This window comes from Melozone crissalis, unplaced genomic scaffold (genome assembly GCF_028551555.1).
Source record: "Melozone crissalis strain CALT ecotype California unplaced genomic scaffold, PUWL_Pcris_2 ptg000110l_1, whole genome shotgun sequence".
NCBI lineage: Eukaryota > Metazoa > Chordata > Aves > Passeriformes > Passerellidae > Melozone > Melozone crissalis.
The window spans coordinates 1,845,333-1,864,242 of NW_026535887.1; the positions used below are offsets into that span (position 1 = coordinate 1,845,333).

General features: G+C 42.4%; 1 protein-coding gene across 1 annotated transcript in view; it reads left to right on the forward strand.

Moving 5' to 3' along the window:
• MKLN1 (muskelin 1) overlaps positions 1-18,910 on the forward strand; it is a 99,062-nt gene that overhangs the window by 44,237 nt on the left and 35,915 nt on the right. The window contains exon 9 of the mRNA XM_054292435.1: positions 6,723-6,835. Coding sequence (XP_054148410.1) covers positions 6,723-6,835 — 113 coding nt within the window. The remainder of the gene's footprint in view (positions 1-6,722; positions 6,836-18,910) is intronic.

Below are 18,910 nucleotides of genomic sequence, written 5' to 3' on the forward strand. Positions count from 1 at the left end.
ATATAGGGTGGCATTGAAGGAGCTGGCAGAAAAATGCCCATGGCCATATCTGTTGTGGTCACAGGACAGGGACAGAGCATGTGACAGGACAGGACCTTCCAGAGTAATTTGCTAAGTCATGGTGAACAAGCAAAAATGCAGCAGTAGCTGCAGCCTCTGGCTTTTGCTCAGAGGAGTTACTGCAACTGGAGGAAGCACTCAAGTTATTTGGTGTAGGAGAGTAAACTTCTTTCATTTGGTGGGAGAGGTTTGAGATTGATTAGAACAAAACAGTGCTGGAGGGTTTGCTGGTGTTTGTCTATGCAGAGGCTGGGGACGCTCCCTAGTGGCCTCAGGAATTAGCAGTGAGTGTTTCACAAGAGCGTGGAAGAAACATGATCCTTGTCAGCTTGGAAATGATAGTCCTGCACACCTCCTGAAAATAAAATATCCATGGCAGTGTGAGCCTTCTTTCCATTGCTCTTCTCCAAAGTCCCACTAAGGTTGTCAGCTCTGCCTTTGACTTCAGTTTCACTCTGCTTTAACAAGGCACTGAAACTCATCCATATATTTGTTAGTATTTCTTGATACATTTTATATGTATTAGATCTGCTTTGGATCCATGTGTATATTTAATATATAATAATATTTATGGAAATATCTGTATAATACATTATATTATACATGTATGTATATGTATTATACATTATAATATAAATTATCAAATAGGTACAATTTAAAAATTTTAATTGTTTTGCTTACGCAAAACTGGCTGGACACTGCCTACAGAGGTGGAGTCCTGGATCTCCCCTCCTCAGGCTGGTCCTTTCCTGCTGTAGCTCTCTTTACATATGGTGGGATACCTTCCCAAAGTTTCCCTGTGGGCTGTTTGGGAAGTTGCTCTCAGTTTTGCATCCAGGTCCACTGGGGCCTGTAAAAGCTGAAATGTTTTTGAGATGATCAGTTTTGCCATTTCATTTAGCTCGTGACAGGCCAGGGGAAGTTCTTGGGGCTGTTTCCCACTGCTGATTGCTGGAGTTTTCCTTTGGAATATAGGTGGAGTTTAATGAGCTGGTGGGAATGTAGCCAGGTATGTCAGGATGTGTTTTGCAGACTGGAGCTGGAAAGCTCCCTGGCTAACCTTGGACAGATCCAGTGCTAATGGAATAAGGAGCAGTGGTGTACTCTTCCCTTCAAAGACATCCTCCCTCCTTACTCACACACTTGCTGAGTGGGATTTTTTCAGGAGAGTTTGGCAACTGAAGAAAAATCATCTCACTTTGCAGTCCTTGTTAAAGGAGTTTGGTCCTTCTCAAAAATCAGTATTTTCTTCAACTTCAGTCTTTTGGAAGTGAAATGAAACCGCAAAAATCATACTTACAAGGAGATTCTGAAGTTTCAGATCATGTAGAATTAAGTATTGGAAGCAAATTTTCATCTCTGATGTCCTGATCTGCTGTAGCTATAAATGAACTAGAAATGGTTCAGTATTTTGATTAACCTCAAAGAGATTTTAACCACTTACTACTGACTAGAAAAATAATTCTAATTTATTTACCAGCTGGATGCAGGTGCTGGTGTCAAGGTAGAGGATATTGGTTGCTGAGTAGCTGAAATAGACCTTAAGTTGCTGCTTGGAGTCACTGAGACTTTGTTTATCTGTTTTGGGTGGAACATGGATCAGCTTGGTCTAAACTGCCTTTTAGCATGGTTTGTCTTTCACTTAGAGTAGGCTGAAAGTAACTGAAAGAGAATTTAGCATCTCTGCTGGCAGCCAGTAACTTGTGCTGGAGCTCATTTCCATCTGGTACTCCTGCTCTTAATACCTGCCACAGCTGACTGAGTAAGTGCAGTGTTCCTGATGCTTTGGAAATCTCTTAAAGCAGTTTGAAATGGAACTGGAGGCATTGTGGGATGCAGAACTGAGAAAGCAGCCTGATGTCTTTCTATATAAAAAAAAAAAGAAGTTAAAAATGGGAAGTTGGTGATTCCCTCAATATCCTCCATCATTTTAATCACATTAACACTGAGACTGGAATGACTCTGGATGGGAGAATGAGGAAGTTTGATTTGGTTTTTATGTGCAGAAGCATAAACAAAGAAAAATTCACATTTACAGCTGAAACCACTGTTAGGTACTTTAAAGCTTTAGGCTGCAAATGAAAACAGAAAGCTCCTGTTATTCCTGCTTTTCCCTGCAAGGTGCAGCTCTCTATGTGGGAGGCTGCAGAGTTCTCTCTGCTTTTCTACAAGGAAGGAGAAGCATTTGAGTAGTTGCAACCCAGGTACATAGATTAAAACAAAATTATCCCCCAAACAACCTCAAAAGTACACAAGAACAGTGTTGTGTGCTGCATGTCAGGCATGAGAAGCTGTTTGTGTAGGCCCTGGGGAAATACTGGGGCAGTAACACTCAAGCTCTTGTGCAGAACTGTGTTCCCAGGGAATTGAGCCCTAATGCAGGTTTGGATGAGGGTGTCAGCATCTGGCACTGGTTCCTTATTACCAGCTCTTTGTGTCTGCCCCCCCTGGCCTCCTTATGGATCAGATATGCCGCATGTTTCAACATTCCAGGGCTTATTCTGGAGGAGAGAATGGGTAAGTGAATTGCCAAAAGCAAGTTTCAAGGAGTGATGTTGGTACTTAGGAGCAGTATGTGTGTTGTGTTTTGGAGATGGGGTTTATAATTCCATAGGCAAGGTGGAATTGATCTGTTTTGCTCTTACAGGGCAGACACAGTGAATGACAGTGCAGTCCATAAAGCCTTGTAATTGTTTTGGTAACAATAGAAATAGGGAGCATGTAGAAATCATTCTATTAAAAAAAAAGATATTTGGTGTTGTATCAGGCTTTCTTAAATGTTGAACTTTTCCCATGAGCCTGCTTTAGAAATAACAGCAAAGCAACCAGGATGATTTTTCTTCTGTCTCCATTTCTCTTCTCTTTGGCAAGTGAAACACTTTTTTGAGAGAAAACATTAGTGAAATGGTCTTTATTGATGTGATACCTCTGTTCTCTCACCGAAGTGCAACTGCTGTGTAATTTTCGTTGTACATCATTTTTGCTTTTCCTTTCGTCCAGAGGAATTCCGTTTGCTTCCTTCCATTAGATAAATGAGGATAAATCTGTAGGTTGGGAACAGAGGGAGATTCAGAGCACTGGGCCCAGCGTGCCCATTGTGTACGTGGGCAGCACAGCAGAAATGACAAGGCTCCTTCAAAAGCAGCATGGAAAGATGAAAAAGATGAAGAGAGAGCAGCAGACATGAAGGATGCTGTTTTGCCTGAGGAAAGCACTGCTATCCATAAGATATTTAAAGACAAGACTTGTGTACAGGATGAAGGGATCTCAGAAACAAAACACAGATGGCTTCTAAGCTCTGAAACACAAACAGCTGCTGAATCCTGGAGGTTACTCAACTTCATGGGGCTTTCACATTTGAGACTGTGTGCCTATCCTTAAAAAAACCCCTTGTATTCAGCCAACTTGTATCCAGCTGAACTGTGGCTCAGAACCCAAGGAGTGTGCTACTGCAAGAAGATTTAAGGCTGGTTTTATATTTGTGCTCTTAAATGCTCCTCACAAAGTGGGCAGCGCTGCTGGCACGTAACTAAAGGTGTGGGTGCTGCTTGGAGAAGTGACATCCTTTTGTAGAAGGCTTTTGAGAGATCTTACACCTTGGTTGGTTTGTTATTTCTGAGAGGAATCCTTCAGGTTTTGATTGAAAAAGGTTCATGGGAGGATCCTAGAGCTGTCCTAGAGCTAGTGGTGAGAGCATGGAGATAGCCAGGCTCATTCTGGGGGAGCAGAGGGATAAGATAAAGGACAGGAAGGGAAAATCCTGTTGGATATTAGGAGGAAAAATTGTAATGAAGTGAATTAGTCATTGCAGCAGGGATCCAGTCTGAAATGTCCCTCCTTGGACAAAGTATAACTGAATAATTCCCTGGGCAATGTGGTCTCTGCTGAAGTTAGCCCTCCTGTGAGGGATTTGGGGGATGACTGATGCACCTTGCAGAAGTGCTGTAGATCCACAATTTTTTTATATTCCTTAGATAACTGTTCTAGCAGAGACATGGAAATACTACTTGACCAAAGAATGTAGTTAAATATGTCAGCAGGACTGGAATGTACTCACTGAGGAAGACCTCCTGTACCAGAATCCCACCAAGTATTTCAGCACATGGAGAAAATACAGATAACAGGAGTTTGAGAACTGTCCCTGAGAATGTGTCTGAACCTGGACTGAAACCACCCCAGGAATTTTGATATTTCATGAGTTGGGGAAGGCTGCTGTGCTGCTTTTCTGAGAAATAGAAATTAAGGAGAGATTGACAGGAAATATGTGGATTGTTGGGGATGTACGTCCTCTAATTTGAGGACTTCTCTGGCACCTTTTAATCATCTGGAGAGTAAGGGAAGAAAAGAACTCAGACATTACAGAAAAATTTTTGACTGAGCAAGCAGTTTAGAAATACTCACAGAACATATTTAATTCAAAGTGTTGAATTTGTATTCAGAAAAAAATGTAGAGGAAATAAGCTGAGGATGCTGGAGGAGAAATTTGACTTCCTAAACGTAGCTGGTAAAAGCTTTGGGTAAATATAATTGCTTTCATGTTTTTTTTCTTGTTGCCTTGCAGCTAGGTTTGAAAATTCTCCTGCTCTGCTCCTAAAGCTGAATAGAGACTTACTTTAATAAAGCAGCATCAATTTGCTGTGTTCCATATTGCTTGGATGCAGAGGGAGGATCCTTTCCTCCTTGAGCTCCCCAGCGCTACCAGAGCTATATTGGTGTGAGACTGCTGGGCTGCCCCACTGCTGCTGCCTGGGCTTTGTGGCCTCTGTCCTCTTCTTTGAATATTGGCCTTTCATATCTGTCCTGGTTGGGTCTCTGCGTGCAGAGTGAAAAAAACCCTCCCATAAAATCTGAATTAACAGCTAGAATGCAAGCAGTGATACTGGTTGGGAAACAGAGTGAAGCTCGACTTCAAAAAAAACTTTAAAATCCCCAAAAAACTCAAACCCAACCAAACCAAAACAATCAAACCCAACCCCAACTAAACAAGAACAATCCCACAAACCACCGAACAACTATTTTTTTGCTTTATACCATGGGAAAGCAATTACAAATTTTAGGAGAACTATAAAAAGTTATTTACTTGACATTACCAGCAACAGATGCATTTATGCATTAAGAAACATTCCTTTTAAAACATGAAACCTCCCTCTAAAATATGTATATACTTCTGCAATAAGGCAATAAACAAAAAATTCTTTTCTTTGGGTCTAAATAGTGATGGAGCCTTTCTTTCATGTGAGCTGCAGTTTTACTTCATGATGTAAAATGGGTCTGGCACAGAGTCCATGTCCAGTTGTGTTCAGGGTGTTGCTCTGGGGATGCTCAGCACCAGCTGGGTGCTCCTGCTCCTCTCTCAGTGCTCACATTTAATTCTGTCAGCTTGGGTTAGGTAACTTCCAAAATCTGAGTTTTCATCAGAGTCATTCAGGTTTGCTATTAAATTTCATGTGAGCCAACAAAGCCTTTCCAGGCAGGCCTGACATTTTGGCAAGGCCCCAGGAGGATTTTTAGCTGGTGCCAAATCTTTTATTTTTCTCGGCTATCAATGAAGCTGTTGTGGTAATGTGGGTTTTGTGAGCTGTGAGAATTTATGCTCACAAAGGGACCTGCTCTTTGCAGGGAACACTGGGAGCTGGGAGCCCTGAGTCCAGGAGGAAGGGTAATTAAAGTTAATGAACCAGGGTAACCTTTCCATGGTGATGACCACTATCCTGATGGTAGGTAAGGGTCAGGGACCAGTCCCATTTTATAATCGTGCTCTAACTCCATGTTTTAATTGGTGTTGGATTAAAAATTGGCCATTACCTCCATAATGGAAGTGGTTTGTGGATTTTAAAGGAGTTTTTCAAAGCTCTGCAAGTCTTGAGGAGCTTGTTCTTCTTGAGCTTGGCTTTGTGTTCTGTTTTAATGCAGTCTAAAAATGAAGTATTTTTAGAATTTGAGACCAGATAGTGCTGTTTCTATAATGGGAGCAGTTTGGTTATCTCTCCATGGCAGAACAGAAACTCCTTTCTTAAATGTTTCCCCTTTTCAAAGGCTTCATCTGGCTTTATCAGTGAGTCTGGGAAGCCTTAGAACTTGCTGTGGGTTTGAGGTGACAGCCCTGAGATACTCACTTAAATTTGTGACTCTTGTACTCACTGGCTTTTGTGGCATCAGGTAAGTTACTTTATGCAAGGCATTTCCCTTGAAGAAGATTTTGTACTTGATTTTTCTATCTGAGGGATGGACTAAACAGAAAAACTTTGCTGCTCCTATCTCCAGAACGTTGTTGATGTATAAATCCTGCACCAAACAGGGCACAGGATGAGATGTCATTGATAGACTACATGCACAGGATCCAAAATGTTAAATATTGTTCATTTGTCTGTCTGGAATTTTAATCAGAAGGCTGTGGGTTTGATTGCCTCTTATGTAAATGTGGAAATAGAAAATGACTCTGAGAATTGGCTGTCTATCAATCCTAAAATCTTCCATTACTAAACCAAACCACATTTTTGTGTTGATGACTAGTTCCATTCAAAAAGCAGTGGTGTTTTAAGTAAAAAAAAAAGAGTTTAAATTTATCTTCTGATAGTTTGTCTCTGTCACAGATGTTTTGTAGGCATTAGCCTGTTTAAACACATTCTCTTTTAAAAATTAATTTATTTTTTTTTAAATAGAAACTGTTTATTTGTTTGGTGGCTGGGATGGAACTCAAGATCTGGCTGACTTCTGGGCATACAGTGTGAAGGAAAACCAGTGGACCTGTATATCCAGGGATACTGAGAAAGAGGTAAGTTCTGCAAACATCATATTTTTGAAAATACATCAATGGTTGCCCTCAAAAATGCCCCTCCTAAAGTACTTGTGTAGAAGTGCAGTATAAGAGTGAGAGCCACAGAGTTCAGACCTTCAAGTTCTGAAGAGTTTTGAAATGCTTACATGGGGAAAAGATGAGCTGGAGGTGGCTTTGAAGTGCTAAGAATCCTGGAGGGGAAAGGTTTATTTCTCAAAAGCAGAAATGATCGGCCAAAAAATCAGCTCAGCAAGTAGAGCATGAGTTAAATAATTTTCTGTGGCTGAACATCCAGACTTATCACAGAATCACAGAATGTTTTGGGTTGGAAGGGACCTTAAAGATCATCCAGTTCCAGCCCTGCTGCCATGGGCAGGGACACCTCCCACTGGAAGGTTCCAAGAACTTGCTAATGAACATTTCAGACCTGATCCTGGTGTTTGAGCTTCAGAAACCAATTGTTTATTTTTTTAACTTCTGTCAAAAATGAATAGAAATGGACAACTACCAGATGGAAATCTAGAGGACAGGGGTTACTGCCAAGGGCTACACAACCCCGAGAGCTTTCGTGGAATTCATTTGAACCATTTTCCTTGGCCTCTCTTGCTCGGTATTTGACGTATGAAACCTGAAATGAATGTGGCTTGGGTTATAGGACCAGACAAAAAATGTCCAAGACCTTTGGCTTCTGTAATTCATTTCACTGTACATCTTCAAGTTTTGTGTGGATATTGTATTTTGTGTTCATTACTTCTTTGTCAGAGGAAAATTCATGCCACCTCTTCTTGGAGGTATGAGAAGTTTCAGATCTCACCACTTTTTGACAAATTCAGGAGTTGATTTCCTCAGCTATTTGAAAACAGTATAAAAACATCATTTCTCATTTGTATTTCTCAGTTTCTTGTCATGGCTAATTTTGTGAGCTTCCTTACCAGATTAAATAACACTTTAATGGTCTCATTTTTTTTCATAGCAAAGGTTTTTTAGAGGTTGTGATCAAGTAGGACAAATAGCCTGAGCTGAAAAACAAAAATCTCACAGGAATTTCCTGTAGCTCTTGAATCTCTGTGTCATGTTCTTGCTGATTGGAACATCCTTTACAAAATGGGCAATAACAAAACTGAATGTGATACTCTGGTTTCTGTCATAACAGAGCTGTGGAAAGGTAAAATTGTTGTATTTAGTCAAAAAGAGGCTGCTGTGTTTTTCTTCCTGCACAAAGCAGTGTGGGTCAGTCTGGTGTTTAAGGGATGCATTTCCTTCTTGCTGGGGTTGTGCCACATCCAGTTGAGTTTCTCTAAAGCTTAGGAGGCCTGGCTGGGATGGGGGAAAGGAGGAATGCACAAAAGGAGAGCTGTGGAGGAGACACAGTGGAAGAGTTGTGATTTTATGTGATTAAATGATTATAAAGGGATTTTGGAGGGAAAATGTTAGCAGAGTGTTATGGAAGCTCAGTAAATTCAGATGGGAAGGGTCTAGTGAGGAGAGGAAGAAAGAAGAATTTTTAAAAGTGGAGGCTTGCTGAATGTGTGAGGAGTTTTGAAGAAGGGATGTACTTAATAGAGAAAAGTGTGGAGAAACATGGCTTTGGAAAGGGAATTCTGGAGGGACTCTGTGACAAACTTGTGAGGTGGGGCCCCTGTGAGCCTTGTGGAGTTCAGCAAGGCCAAGTGCAAGGTCCTGCACATGGATTGGGGCAATTCCAAGAGCAGATAGAGGCCAAGCAGAGAATGGATCCAAGAGCAGCCCCGAGGAGGAGGAGGACTTGGAGTGTTGGTGGTTGGCAGGCTCAACATGATGATGTGGAGTTGAGCACTTCTGCTCTGGAGCCAGGCTGGCAGAGCTGGGGGTGCTCACCTGGAGAAGGCTCCAAGGAGAGCTCAGAGCCCCTTCCAGTGCCTTAAAGGGCTTCAGGAGAGCTGGAGAGGGACTCGTGACAAAGGCATGGTGTTCCAGGACAAGGGGGAATTGCTTCCCAGTGCCTGAGGGCAGGGTTAGATGGGATATTGGGAAGAAATTCTTGTCTAGGAGGGTGGGCAAGCCCTGGCACAGGGTGCCCAGAGAAGCTGTGGCTGTCCCTGGATCCCTGGAAGTGTCCAAGGCCAGGTTGGATGGGGTTTGGAGAAACCTGGGATGGTGGAAGGTGTCCCTGCCCATGGCAGAAGTGGAACTGGATGGGCTTAAAAGTCCATTCCCACCCAAAGCATTCCATGATTCTGTAATACATTCAGCAGTGTTCAGGAGGCCTCCTGAAGTACAATTCAGGTTTTTGGTGACTTTCTGAGGTACAGTGAGCTGCCAGCTGCTGTACTTACATCACTAGAAACCAGCAATGGGTTGTGGGTTTTTTTTTTTTCTGAAGAGATCTGGATGAAACCTGATTTAGAAATGAAAAGGTCAGTCTGAAATGTTGAGCAGTATATTCAAAAACAGAGACTCCAGATGTTTCTCTAATAGGGACATCAACTGCTCACAAACAATTTTCAAAAAGGAAATGTCTGTTGACGTGGAATTTTAAAAAATATTCAGAGTAGATTCCAGTGGAGCTTAATCTTGTTTTGTTGTATTGTGCTAGTTCTGCTTCTGGCTTTTTTATTCTAATTAATCAGTGACAGTGGTTAAATTAGCCACTTAATAATGAAACTTGGATAAGAGTGAAATATGGTGAAAGTTGCATCCTGTCCAGTGTTATTGTAGGGATAATGCAGAGTAATGCTTTGGGACAAGGCTACTGGGAGCTTCTGTTGCAGTGCATTAGGAGAACATTGTGTGACCTTTTAGAAAATGTTTTTGCTGCTGTTTTTCAACATTTTTCAGTGAGGTGTCTCTTTGTCACCTGAAGTTGCATTTGTCTTTTTTAACAATTAGACACCAAAGCTGATTTTTTCATAGCTCTTTTTCATAGAATCATTGAATAGTTCAGTTGGAAAAGCCCTCAAAGATCAACTCCAACTGGTTCTCCCAGCGCTGCCAAGGCCACCACTAAACCATGTCCCCAAGTCTCACATCCACATGGTTATTGAGTTCCTCCAGGGATGAGGACTCCATCACTGCCATGGAATGCCTTTCCAGGGATAGAAAACCCTTTCAGTGAAGAAATTTTTCCAAATATCCAAGCTCAACCTCCCCTGGTGTAACTTGAGGCCGTTCCTTCACCTCCTGTCCCTGTTCCCTGGAGCACAGCCCGACCCCCTGGCTGTGCCCTCCTGGCAGGGACTTGTGCAGAGCCACAAGGGCCCCTGAGCCTCCTTTGCTCCAGGCTCAGCCCCTGCCCAGCTCCCCCAGCCCCTCCTGGTTCTCCAGGCCCTGCCCAGCTCCCTCAGCCCCTCCTGGTTCTCCAGACCCTGCCCAGCTCCCTCAGCCCCTCCTGGTTCTCCAGGCCCTTCCCAGCTCCCTCAGCCCCTCCTGGTTCTCCAGACCCTTCCCAGCTCTGTTCTCTTTCCTGGATATGCTCCAGCTCTTTATGTCTGTCTTGTAAGTCTGGACAAAATGCTCAGGGCTCTGCTGGAGTAGCTGATCACCTTCAGGTCTGCAGGACCTGCTGCTGAGCACACCAGCACTGCTGGTGGACAGATAGACAGACCCCACCATCCCTTCAGAGTATGGATCCAGCAGGATTCCTGCTGTGCTCATCAAATCCTCTTCCTCAAGCCTGAGTCCTTCCAGGGAGATGCTCCCTGGAGCGGCTCAGGACCTCTCAGCTTCCCCACAGCTTCTGTGTCTGCAGTGTGTGACAGCCCTGTGAATCAGCTGGCACAAGGCACAGCCAAAATGAGTTTCATTTAAGAGCCTTTAAGAGTTTCTACCCTGAATCAATTGGAATGTTCTGACAAATGCTGTTGTCTTCAGTGTTTTTTAGTGGCTGTAGATCAGCAGACCTCTTCAGGATTAGGGAATAAATAGTTTTTAAAAAACAAACCATGTCATTCCTTGGACGTTTTTACTCTAGGCCAGTGTCAGTTATCAGGGAAATTTCATGAGTGTGTTTTGATGTCTATTTCTAGTTTCCAAGCAGCAGCTTTCTCTTTTGAAGTGTAATTTAGTTAAAATCAGTGCAGGAGGACAGTTTTAAATGTAGGAAAGACTTTGTTTGGTGTAAATTGATAGTCAGGGGATTTTGAAATAGGATCAAAATGCTGAGGGGTGTTGATGCCTCTGGAGATCAGATAAATGAGGCTAAAGCAGTGTGATAGTTGGCATATTTTGTGTGTCTCTGGTATTCCTGTACCTTGTTCTAGTATTTCCTAGAGATAAGAGATGGGGGGATCTCCCTTCAAACAGTGTCACTGCACTGATTGGTACCTTCTGTGCTGCTTCTTGGGAAATGCATTGACTCACCCTCATTCTGGCTTCTTCAGAGGAGAATCCTGCTCACAAATCAGCCATGTGAAGGATGTGGAAATTGTGTAAATGGGTTAGGTTTAGGTGACACTGTGTTTCTCTCAAAAATTGTTGGAGTATTTCCTTACCAAAGGTAGAAGTGAAGGTCTTGTCATGGTTTAACTGCTTGAGAAGATAAATCTTTGCTCACAGTGAAGGAAAGTGTAGGTCAACAAGTGCCTCCCTTTCAGTAGGTTCAAAATGATGTAGAAAATGGGTATACTGTGAGGTGACAGTTCGCTGTGAACAGAAAGTGCCTTTCCAGGATGCTGAAAGTAAAAGCTGACAAGTGTAGAAAGATCTCCTAATGGTGAGAGCCAGGGGGAATTTCAGCTGCTATTGTATTTCCAGTTAAATTTGCTCCAGTCTCTGCATGCATTTCTTTGCATTTGTTGACATGGATGAATTTACCCAAAGCTTTCAGTGTCATGTTACCACAGAAGCATTTTTTGTAGGAGTTTGTCACACCTCTGACTGGTTTTTTTGGATGTGATGCAAAAGTACATGAGCATATCAATGTAAAACTTTTACCCTGTGCTGTTTGAAGTGTAGGAACTGAACTAGTCTCAAATATTGACTTCTTCCCACAGATGGTGATACAGTTTGGAAGACACATCAAGTGACTTGAGGGGCTTTTTGTGGCAAATATTGTGATGTTTACAGACTTGATATCTAATACAGTGAGTGTGCCATGTCCTACTGCTGAGCAGTTGCAGTGGTACAGATGCTCAGTTGTAGGAGATTCCTGGTGCTGCAAAAGCACATAGGGAGAAAGCAGCTGTCCCTGAAAGAAACTTGGATACTGCAGACGTACCTCGGAGCCAACTCCCTAAATAGTGCAAATGCCTACAAAAGTAGGGACAAAGACAGCAGATGCTGGAGTGAACTAAATGAAAAGTATCCTGGGCTGATCTTAACTATCACAGGCTAATGGTTTATTTTCCTCTCTATTTAGTAGCATAATGGTTTAAAATGTTCTAAGCCAGTATTCTTTCACCAGAATGTTTGAGAGAGACTTTCACATATGCCTAACTGACATCCCCAGTGATTTCCACTTAGGCAGCCTAAAGCAAAAAAGCCCTGTTGAGGGAGTAGCACCTCAGCTTTTAAATACTTTATTTTTAAATAAACATTTTGGGAAAGCAAAAACAAAAAAAACCCTGTTGAGGGAGTAGCACCTCAGCTTTTAAATACTTTATTTTTAAATAAACTTTTTGGAAAAGGTTTTCAGCCTTTAAAGCTAACTTATGTGCTCATGCTACCTTGTGTGCCTCAAGAGTTCTGTCCTCTTAATCCTGGTTTATTTGTCTTTTTCTTTTTTATTAACTTTGACATTTTTTTAAGGAAAAGATCATCCATATTTGAAAACAGCTTCAGGTCTTAAGTTATTCAGTTTCCTCACTAGGTGCCTGTATTTCTTGCTTCCAGCATGAAAAAAAAGCCCAGAAAAGCAACCAAACTTCAGTTATTCCTCACACCAGGTGTCTGAATGTGTGGAGGTCCTTTCCTCCACACGCTGCTGTTCAAGCCAGTCTCGTGGAGAAAGGAGCATTAAATAAATCCTTGTGCCCGATGTTCTGGAGGCTGCACAACTTTGGCAGCCCTGGAGCTTGTGCATGCCAGTCTTCAGCTTATGCTGAATTTCCAAGCCATCATAAAGCTTTCAGTTGCAAAGTAAAACTACTTTTAGTCCTTGGAGTAATGCATCAGGCAGAGTTGATTTGTGGCGTTTATGTTCCGATAAAAATCACCACTTCAGCTGCAGCTTATGATGAGTTTAATGCTCTGATCTCTGGTCTGGAATGGAACTTTATTTTACTTACATGGCTTTATTAGGACATTATTGCATCATCCTAATGCATTTTGCAATTCCCTGTGTATTGTAGATGAGGCAGTGTAGAGTCATTCTTGGGTGGCTGTGGATGCATCCTGAGGGGAAAATGACATTACAGGATTTTCAGGTAAAGATTTAGTGAAGAGGTTGATGTTGGTACAAGGAATTCTGATTTATATCCTTTTGGCTTTTAAAGACACAGAAATATGCACCTGTGAGATGAGCCAGCTGGAATGCCAGGACCCCAGCATTTCACACTGAAGGGATTAAAAGAAAAGGATTTTAAAGAAATAGGAGAATATGTAGAGGTGGAAGGAAAACTTAACTCTTTTGCCGGTGAGTGAAAGTAGCTTCACACACCAGTCAACTTTGCTTTGGGAGTTATAACGTCTTATTTCAGCTACACTGAGAGACTTGTTACATTCATGTTACATTAACGTTGCTCAGTCTGTGCAAATACAGAAATCCCTAAAGAAATATCACTTATCCCAAGGTGGTAACATAGGGGAAGCAGTCTCAAGTAGTATCACAGACAAATCTGTAGCTAAATTGTCTGGATAATTACGTGCTTAAAAATGTAGTAAGTTTTTGTGGACCTTGCTGCTGAGGTATTTCAGCAACTGGGTTTTGGAGGTAATTTGGAATTGAGCTTTCTGGAGTGTCTCAAGAGAACTTACTGGCACAGTGACTGGTGCAATGATGTGTTGAATTGAGATCCATCTGAAAGAGCTTAGTGTGTTTAATAGGACTTAATCCTTGAATTTTCCAGGGCTTGCATGTGATGGAGATGTTACTGATACTGGGCTCTAGGAAATTAAACTGCCAACTTGCCAACACCTTCAGGTGCAAACAGCTCAAAACTGTCTTCACTTTCTCAGGAACATCTGAGAGCCTGTGGCTGTCAAGGGATTTAGACTTAGAATTTCATGTTTGTTTATCACCAGCATCTCAAGGACAATTAATTACAAAAAAAACAACTTCCAAAAGTGTAGCCTTGCTTGTAACCTTTGTGGCTAAACAGTTTATAAGCAACCAGTTAAATTTTTTTCAGCTTTCTGGTCTGCCAGTGGGGCTGTAGCTCAGCTGAGTAGTTTGTGTCTATGGAAAAATCTCTCTTGGCTGGACCTTTGCTGGCCATTGTTACTGTTAATGAGAGGACAGAGTGAACTTGTGATGCATGCAAAAATGACCTCATTCAACATCCTGCAATTGTTAATGGGGTTAGTTAAATTCGGCACACGAGGGATGTTGTCCTGAGGGCCCATCTCGGAGCTGGTGAAAGCTCTGGGTCTCTGGTGGCTTGTCTCTTACATTTCATCAGCCTTGCTGAAAGCAAAGCTGAGCACTGGATGTGGAACAAACTGACAGTTTACTTGGTAAAATTTAAGAAGTTGAAATTTTTTTCACGTTTCAGCAGTGTGAGCAGCGCTTTGTTTGCAGGTGAATTGTGCCTTTTGTTAGAAATAGCACAGAGCTGATGTCCTTTTGCTGCAAGGTCATCCTGTACTGGGGTATTCCTTCAGTACTTCTCTTGTTTGCATTTGTAAGCTGAATCACAAAGGTTGGATGACTTTTACTTTTGACTGTAAACTAAAGCCTGCACAAGACCTTCATAGACATTCCTGCAACCTTTTTCAAATAAATTAAAGAATTACAGAAGAGTTTGGGTTGGAAGGGTGGAAAGATCAACTCATTCCACCCCCTGCCATGCACTGGGACGCTTTCCACTATCCCAGGTTGCTCCAAGCCCCATCCAGCCTAGCCTTGAGCACTTCCAGGGATCCAGGGGCAGCCACAGCTGCTCTGGGCACCCTGTGCCAGGACCTGCTCATCCTCCTGAGCATAGAATTTCCTTCTAACAGCTGATCTGAATGTCTTTCCTTTCAGATTAAAATTGTTCCACCTTGTCCTGTCACTATCTGCCTGTGTAAAAAGTCCCCTTTCATCTTTTTATAACCCCATTTTAAATACTCAGTGACCACAAATTATTTCCCCCTATTTGCATGCTTGAAGATGTGGGAGCTTTTTTTCCTTCCCACTGGCTTTTAAGATGTTTTTCTGCAGCATAAGATCCATGGTGTTATGAATTGCTGGAAGGCCTTGATGATACCTTGGTGTGAGAGCAGGGAGCACAGGAGATCCAGGAATGTGGCTCTGCACTGGCAATTCCTCTGGCAGTGGCTGCCAAAGCTGTTCCTGCACTGTAGGAAAACTCAGGCAGCACAGCTGTCAAAGCACAGAGTTGGTGCTTTGGAAAGTTCAGCTGTGAGGACACACTTGGTCTTTACAGGTGCCTTGGTCAGAGCACATCAGAAGCCAGAAGATTGTATATTAATTCATTCCTTTATGAAAATACTCTTAATTTAGTTATTTCTACAAGCAGGTGGCAGGGAGGCTAATAAATATTAATTTCATGAGAATAGAGCATTATCTATTTGTTTTCAAAGCACTGAGTCTGTGCTGTGATAAACCTGTGCTGATCCCTGGAGGATGGAGCGAAGACTTGGAGTCAAGTTTGTGTCAGACTGGAAGGGTTGAGCTGTCAAGGGTCATCAAATCCAGCCCACTGCTGTCATAAGGATTGTGTTGTATGATCCCTGAGCCTGATCATTTGACTTATAAGCTCATTGAACCCTCTTTCAAAAATAGAACATCAGGCCATTTATTTTTTAATTCTAGTTTAAGCAGGGAAAGTCTCTTTGTGGCAGGCTCAGCTCAAGGCCATGCGGCATCAACAGTGGGAAATTAGGAGTGTCCTAAATGTGAACATGCTTTTAGAAAGGGGAAAAAGAAAGCTTCGTGCTGTTGAATTTTATTGTTTTCCCACCTTGCAGAGACGTGCACACAAAACTGTGTGCTGAAAGCTGCCTCTGATTTTAATCTGCTCCATCATGTCTGAGTCAGATGCCCAGAAAGGACTTTGCTGGTAAATCTATCCCGTGGCATCGCTGTGGGAGGGCACCAGTAAGCAGATTAGCCATAGCTCAGATTCTGTGTCAACTGCCTGACCAAGGGTGTCTTCCTGTCTTGGCTCTGCCTGGACTTATTAATAGTTAATTAGAACTTTTTAATATCCAAACCTAATATTTATCATAAGGCATTTCACTCTCTTGTGTGAAAAATTGTGTAAATTCATGGCTTTCCAGTACTGGTCCTGAGGAGTTTTCAGCATGCTGACTCTTAGATAGATTCTGATCTATTTCTTAGATTTCACAAAATATTTTTTGGCAGAACATATTTAATTTATATGTAACAGTTTTGTAGAGAAGCTGTGGCTGCCCTGTCCCTGGAAGTGTCCAGTCCCAGGGGCTCGGAGCAACCTGGGGTAGGGGAAGGCAGAGGAGTGGGACTGGATGAGATTTGAGATTTCCAACTTTTAACATTCCACTATTCTTGCCATTATTTATTAAAGTAACAGATATTCCAACTTAATTTTAAAGCTCCTTTAGCAGTTATAAAGAATATTTCTGAGAACATGCAAGTTCATCAGCCACAGAAAGGTTTGGGTTGGAAGGGACCTTAGGGATCATCTAGCCCCAAACCCCTGCCATGGCCAGGGACGCCTTCCACTAGGTCAGGTTGCTCCAAGCCCCATCCCACCTGGCCTTGAACACTTCCAGGGATTATTTGCAGAGTAATTTAAAGAATGGAGTGTACATAGAGTATCCAAAAAATTTTTTCTGGAGGTAAACTCCCATCTTATAGTCCTGGAAACATTCAGTCCTTTGCTGCATCTACCCTGTGTGACATGGAAAGGTTTTTAATTCTTGTGTTGGAACTGTCTGGTCTTGGACATCAAATGATACAGGTGGCACTGATTTCTGCCATCATGCAGAGTAGGAGGTTGGGGTGTGCTGTTTGAGGGAGGGTCTTTCATGCTGCAGAAACCCTTACAGGGGGCTCTGAGCCCCTGCCATGTGCCTGTGCTGGGCTGCTCTGGCCTTGAGCACGGTTGTGATGCTCCTGTTGTGTGACTGGACATGCAGGACCCTCCCTCTGGTGGTTTGGTGCTCCTGGCACGTCATCAGTGATTTCATGGGTGATAGGAATGATGCATCAGTCTGCAGCTCATGTTTTGTGTTTAGGGACCATACAAATCCTCCATGCTACCATAAAAAAAGAAAAGATGAAGTTATTTTCTTACATTTCTGGCACCTTTAGGTTATGATAAACTTAAAATGCCTTCTGTGAGTAACCTGTATGGGATGAAAATGTTTTATTTTGTTGTATAGCTGCAGTTGTTTCTCTTGCTGAATTTAGTGCTCATCTAGAGCAAAGCAAATCTTTGCAGTGGCTCAGATTAAACATTTCGGGAGCGCATTAGCTCTGGACTGGCATTGATAAAGCACTGACAAGCTCTAATCTTAAAGCACATGGACTTGAATTAATGCCAGGAATAATATGCATTTCCTTTCATTTTCAAGTTTGTGGAGAACTTTCCCCCTTTTTTTTTTTGTTATTATTTTTGGGGGGGGGGAGGGGTGGAGGAGGAAATGAATTATAGTCCAAAACTGGGAAATGAGAGCAATTAATCTCTGCAGTTGTGTGTAGGCAGGAGGGACTATTTGTTGCCTGACAGGCTGCTCTCAGGACTGGAAACAAAGTAGGTTGTTTGTGTCTTTTTATGTCCTCGTCCTAGTTTGCTTTAGGACAAGAGCATTTACCTCATGACGCTTATTTTTGAACTTCATACTGGAGGCAGTGTTCACATTCCACTCAGTCTTTTACAGGACCAGGAACGGAGAATTAGTCAGCTGTTCTTTGTTTTTATTTCCCTGACTCTTGAACAGGATCCAGGCTTGCTCCTGAGGTTTTTCATCTGGATTGGTCTGAATAAAACAGATTTTTCTTGCAACTGAAACCCCTTTATTTGCAAAAGGTTATGATAACCAGAAGAAGCCAAGCTCCCCCGGTTTTTGTTTGGGATGGGCAGTGGAACCGGCTTCCTGCGGTCATGTTCTCATTAAAGGAGGTTCATAGGACATTTATTTAAAAACAAACCAAAAAATGAAAGCTATCATGTTTGTGCCTTAATGTAGCATTCCAGGATGCTGTTGCTAAGATGATGCCTGCTGATTCTGGCATAAATAGTGGTTTGAGCAGACCCTACCCTAAGGAGTTGAGTCCCAATCCTTTCTCCCCTGTATAGGAACAAATCAATTATTCCAAGGAGGCGGTGTTGTCTCTCGGTGCTGTTGTGTTGCTTTTTGAAAACGTTTTGTAAGTTAGTCCTTAAGTGGGATAATTGCTTTCAGCATTTGCAAGTTAAATGAAGAAAGCTCTAATTAGATTTTATAAAGTGGCTTAGCATGTTGAGAAGGCTTTTCATAAAGTATACTGTGTATTCACTTGGCATTGCACAATTGAATTTCGTGTAGCACTGACGAAACCTAAAAATCCTATTTGGCCCTGGGTGCTTAAAGGATTGAAAGCCTTTCTTAAGTGCTCCTGGCCATACAGCCTCTCTTCCTTTCCCCACCATCCCACCCTCACCAGGGCATTTATCTGTGCTGGAGAGACCAGAGGAGTTACATCAACACCAACCTGTTTAAAGAAGAGCCTTGGAGCTGGGCATAAAGCTTGGTATTTTGTAGCACTTCCAAACAGGACCCTGCACATGGTGTTTAATCTGTTTTAGCTGTTATTGTGCTGTGCTGATTGTGTGGTGGGGCTGGGTGGCACGGAGCCACTTTGTTCAGGTCACTCCTGGCTCTGTGCAGGCACTTATTGAGTCCCACACAAGCCCAGCAGTGCCTGTGCTTAGCAGTTTTTGGTATTGTTTGGTGTCCTGTAGGTTAGAAATGTGATATGCTAATGCTTTCCTCTTGCCATCACAGCCTTGGCAGCAGCTGAGGCAC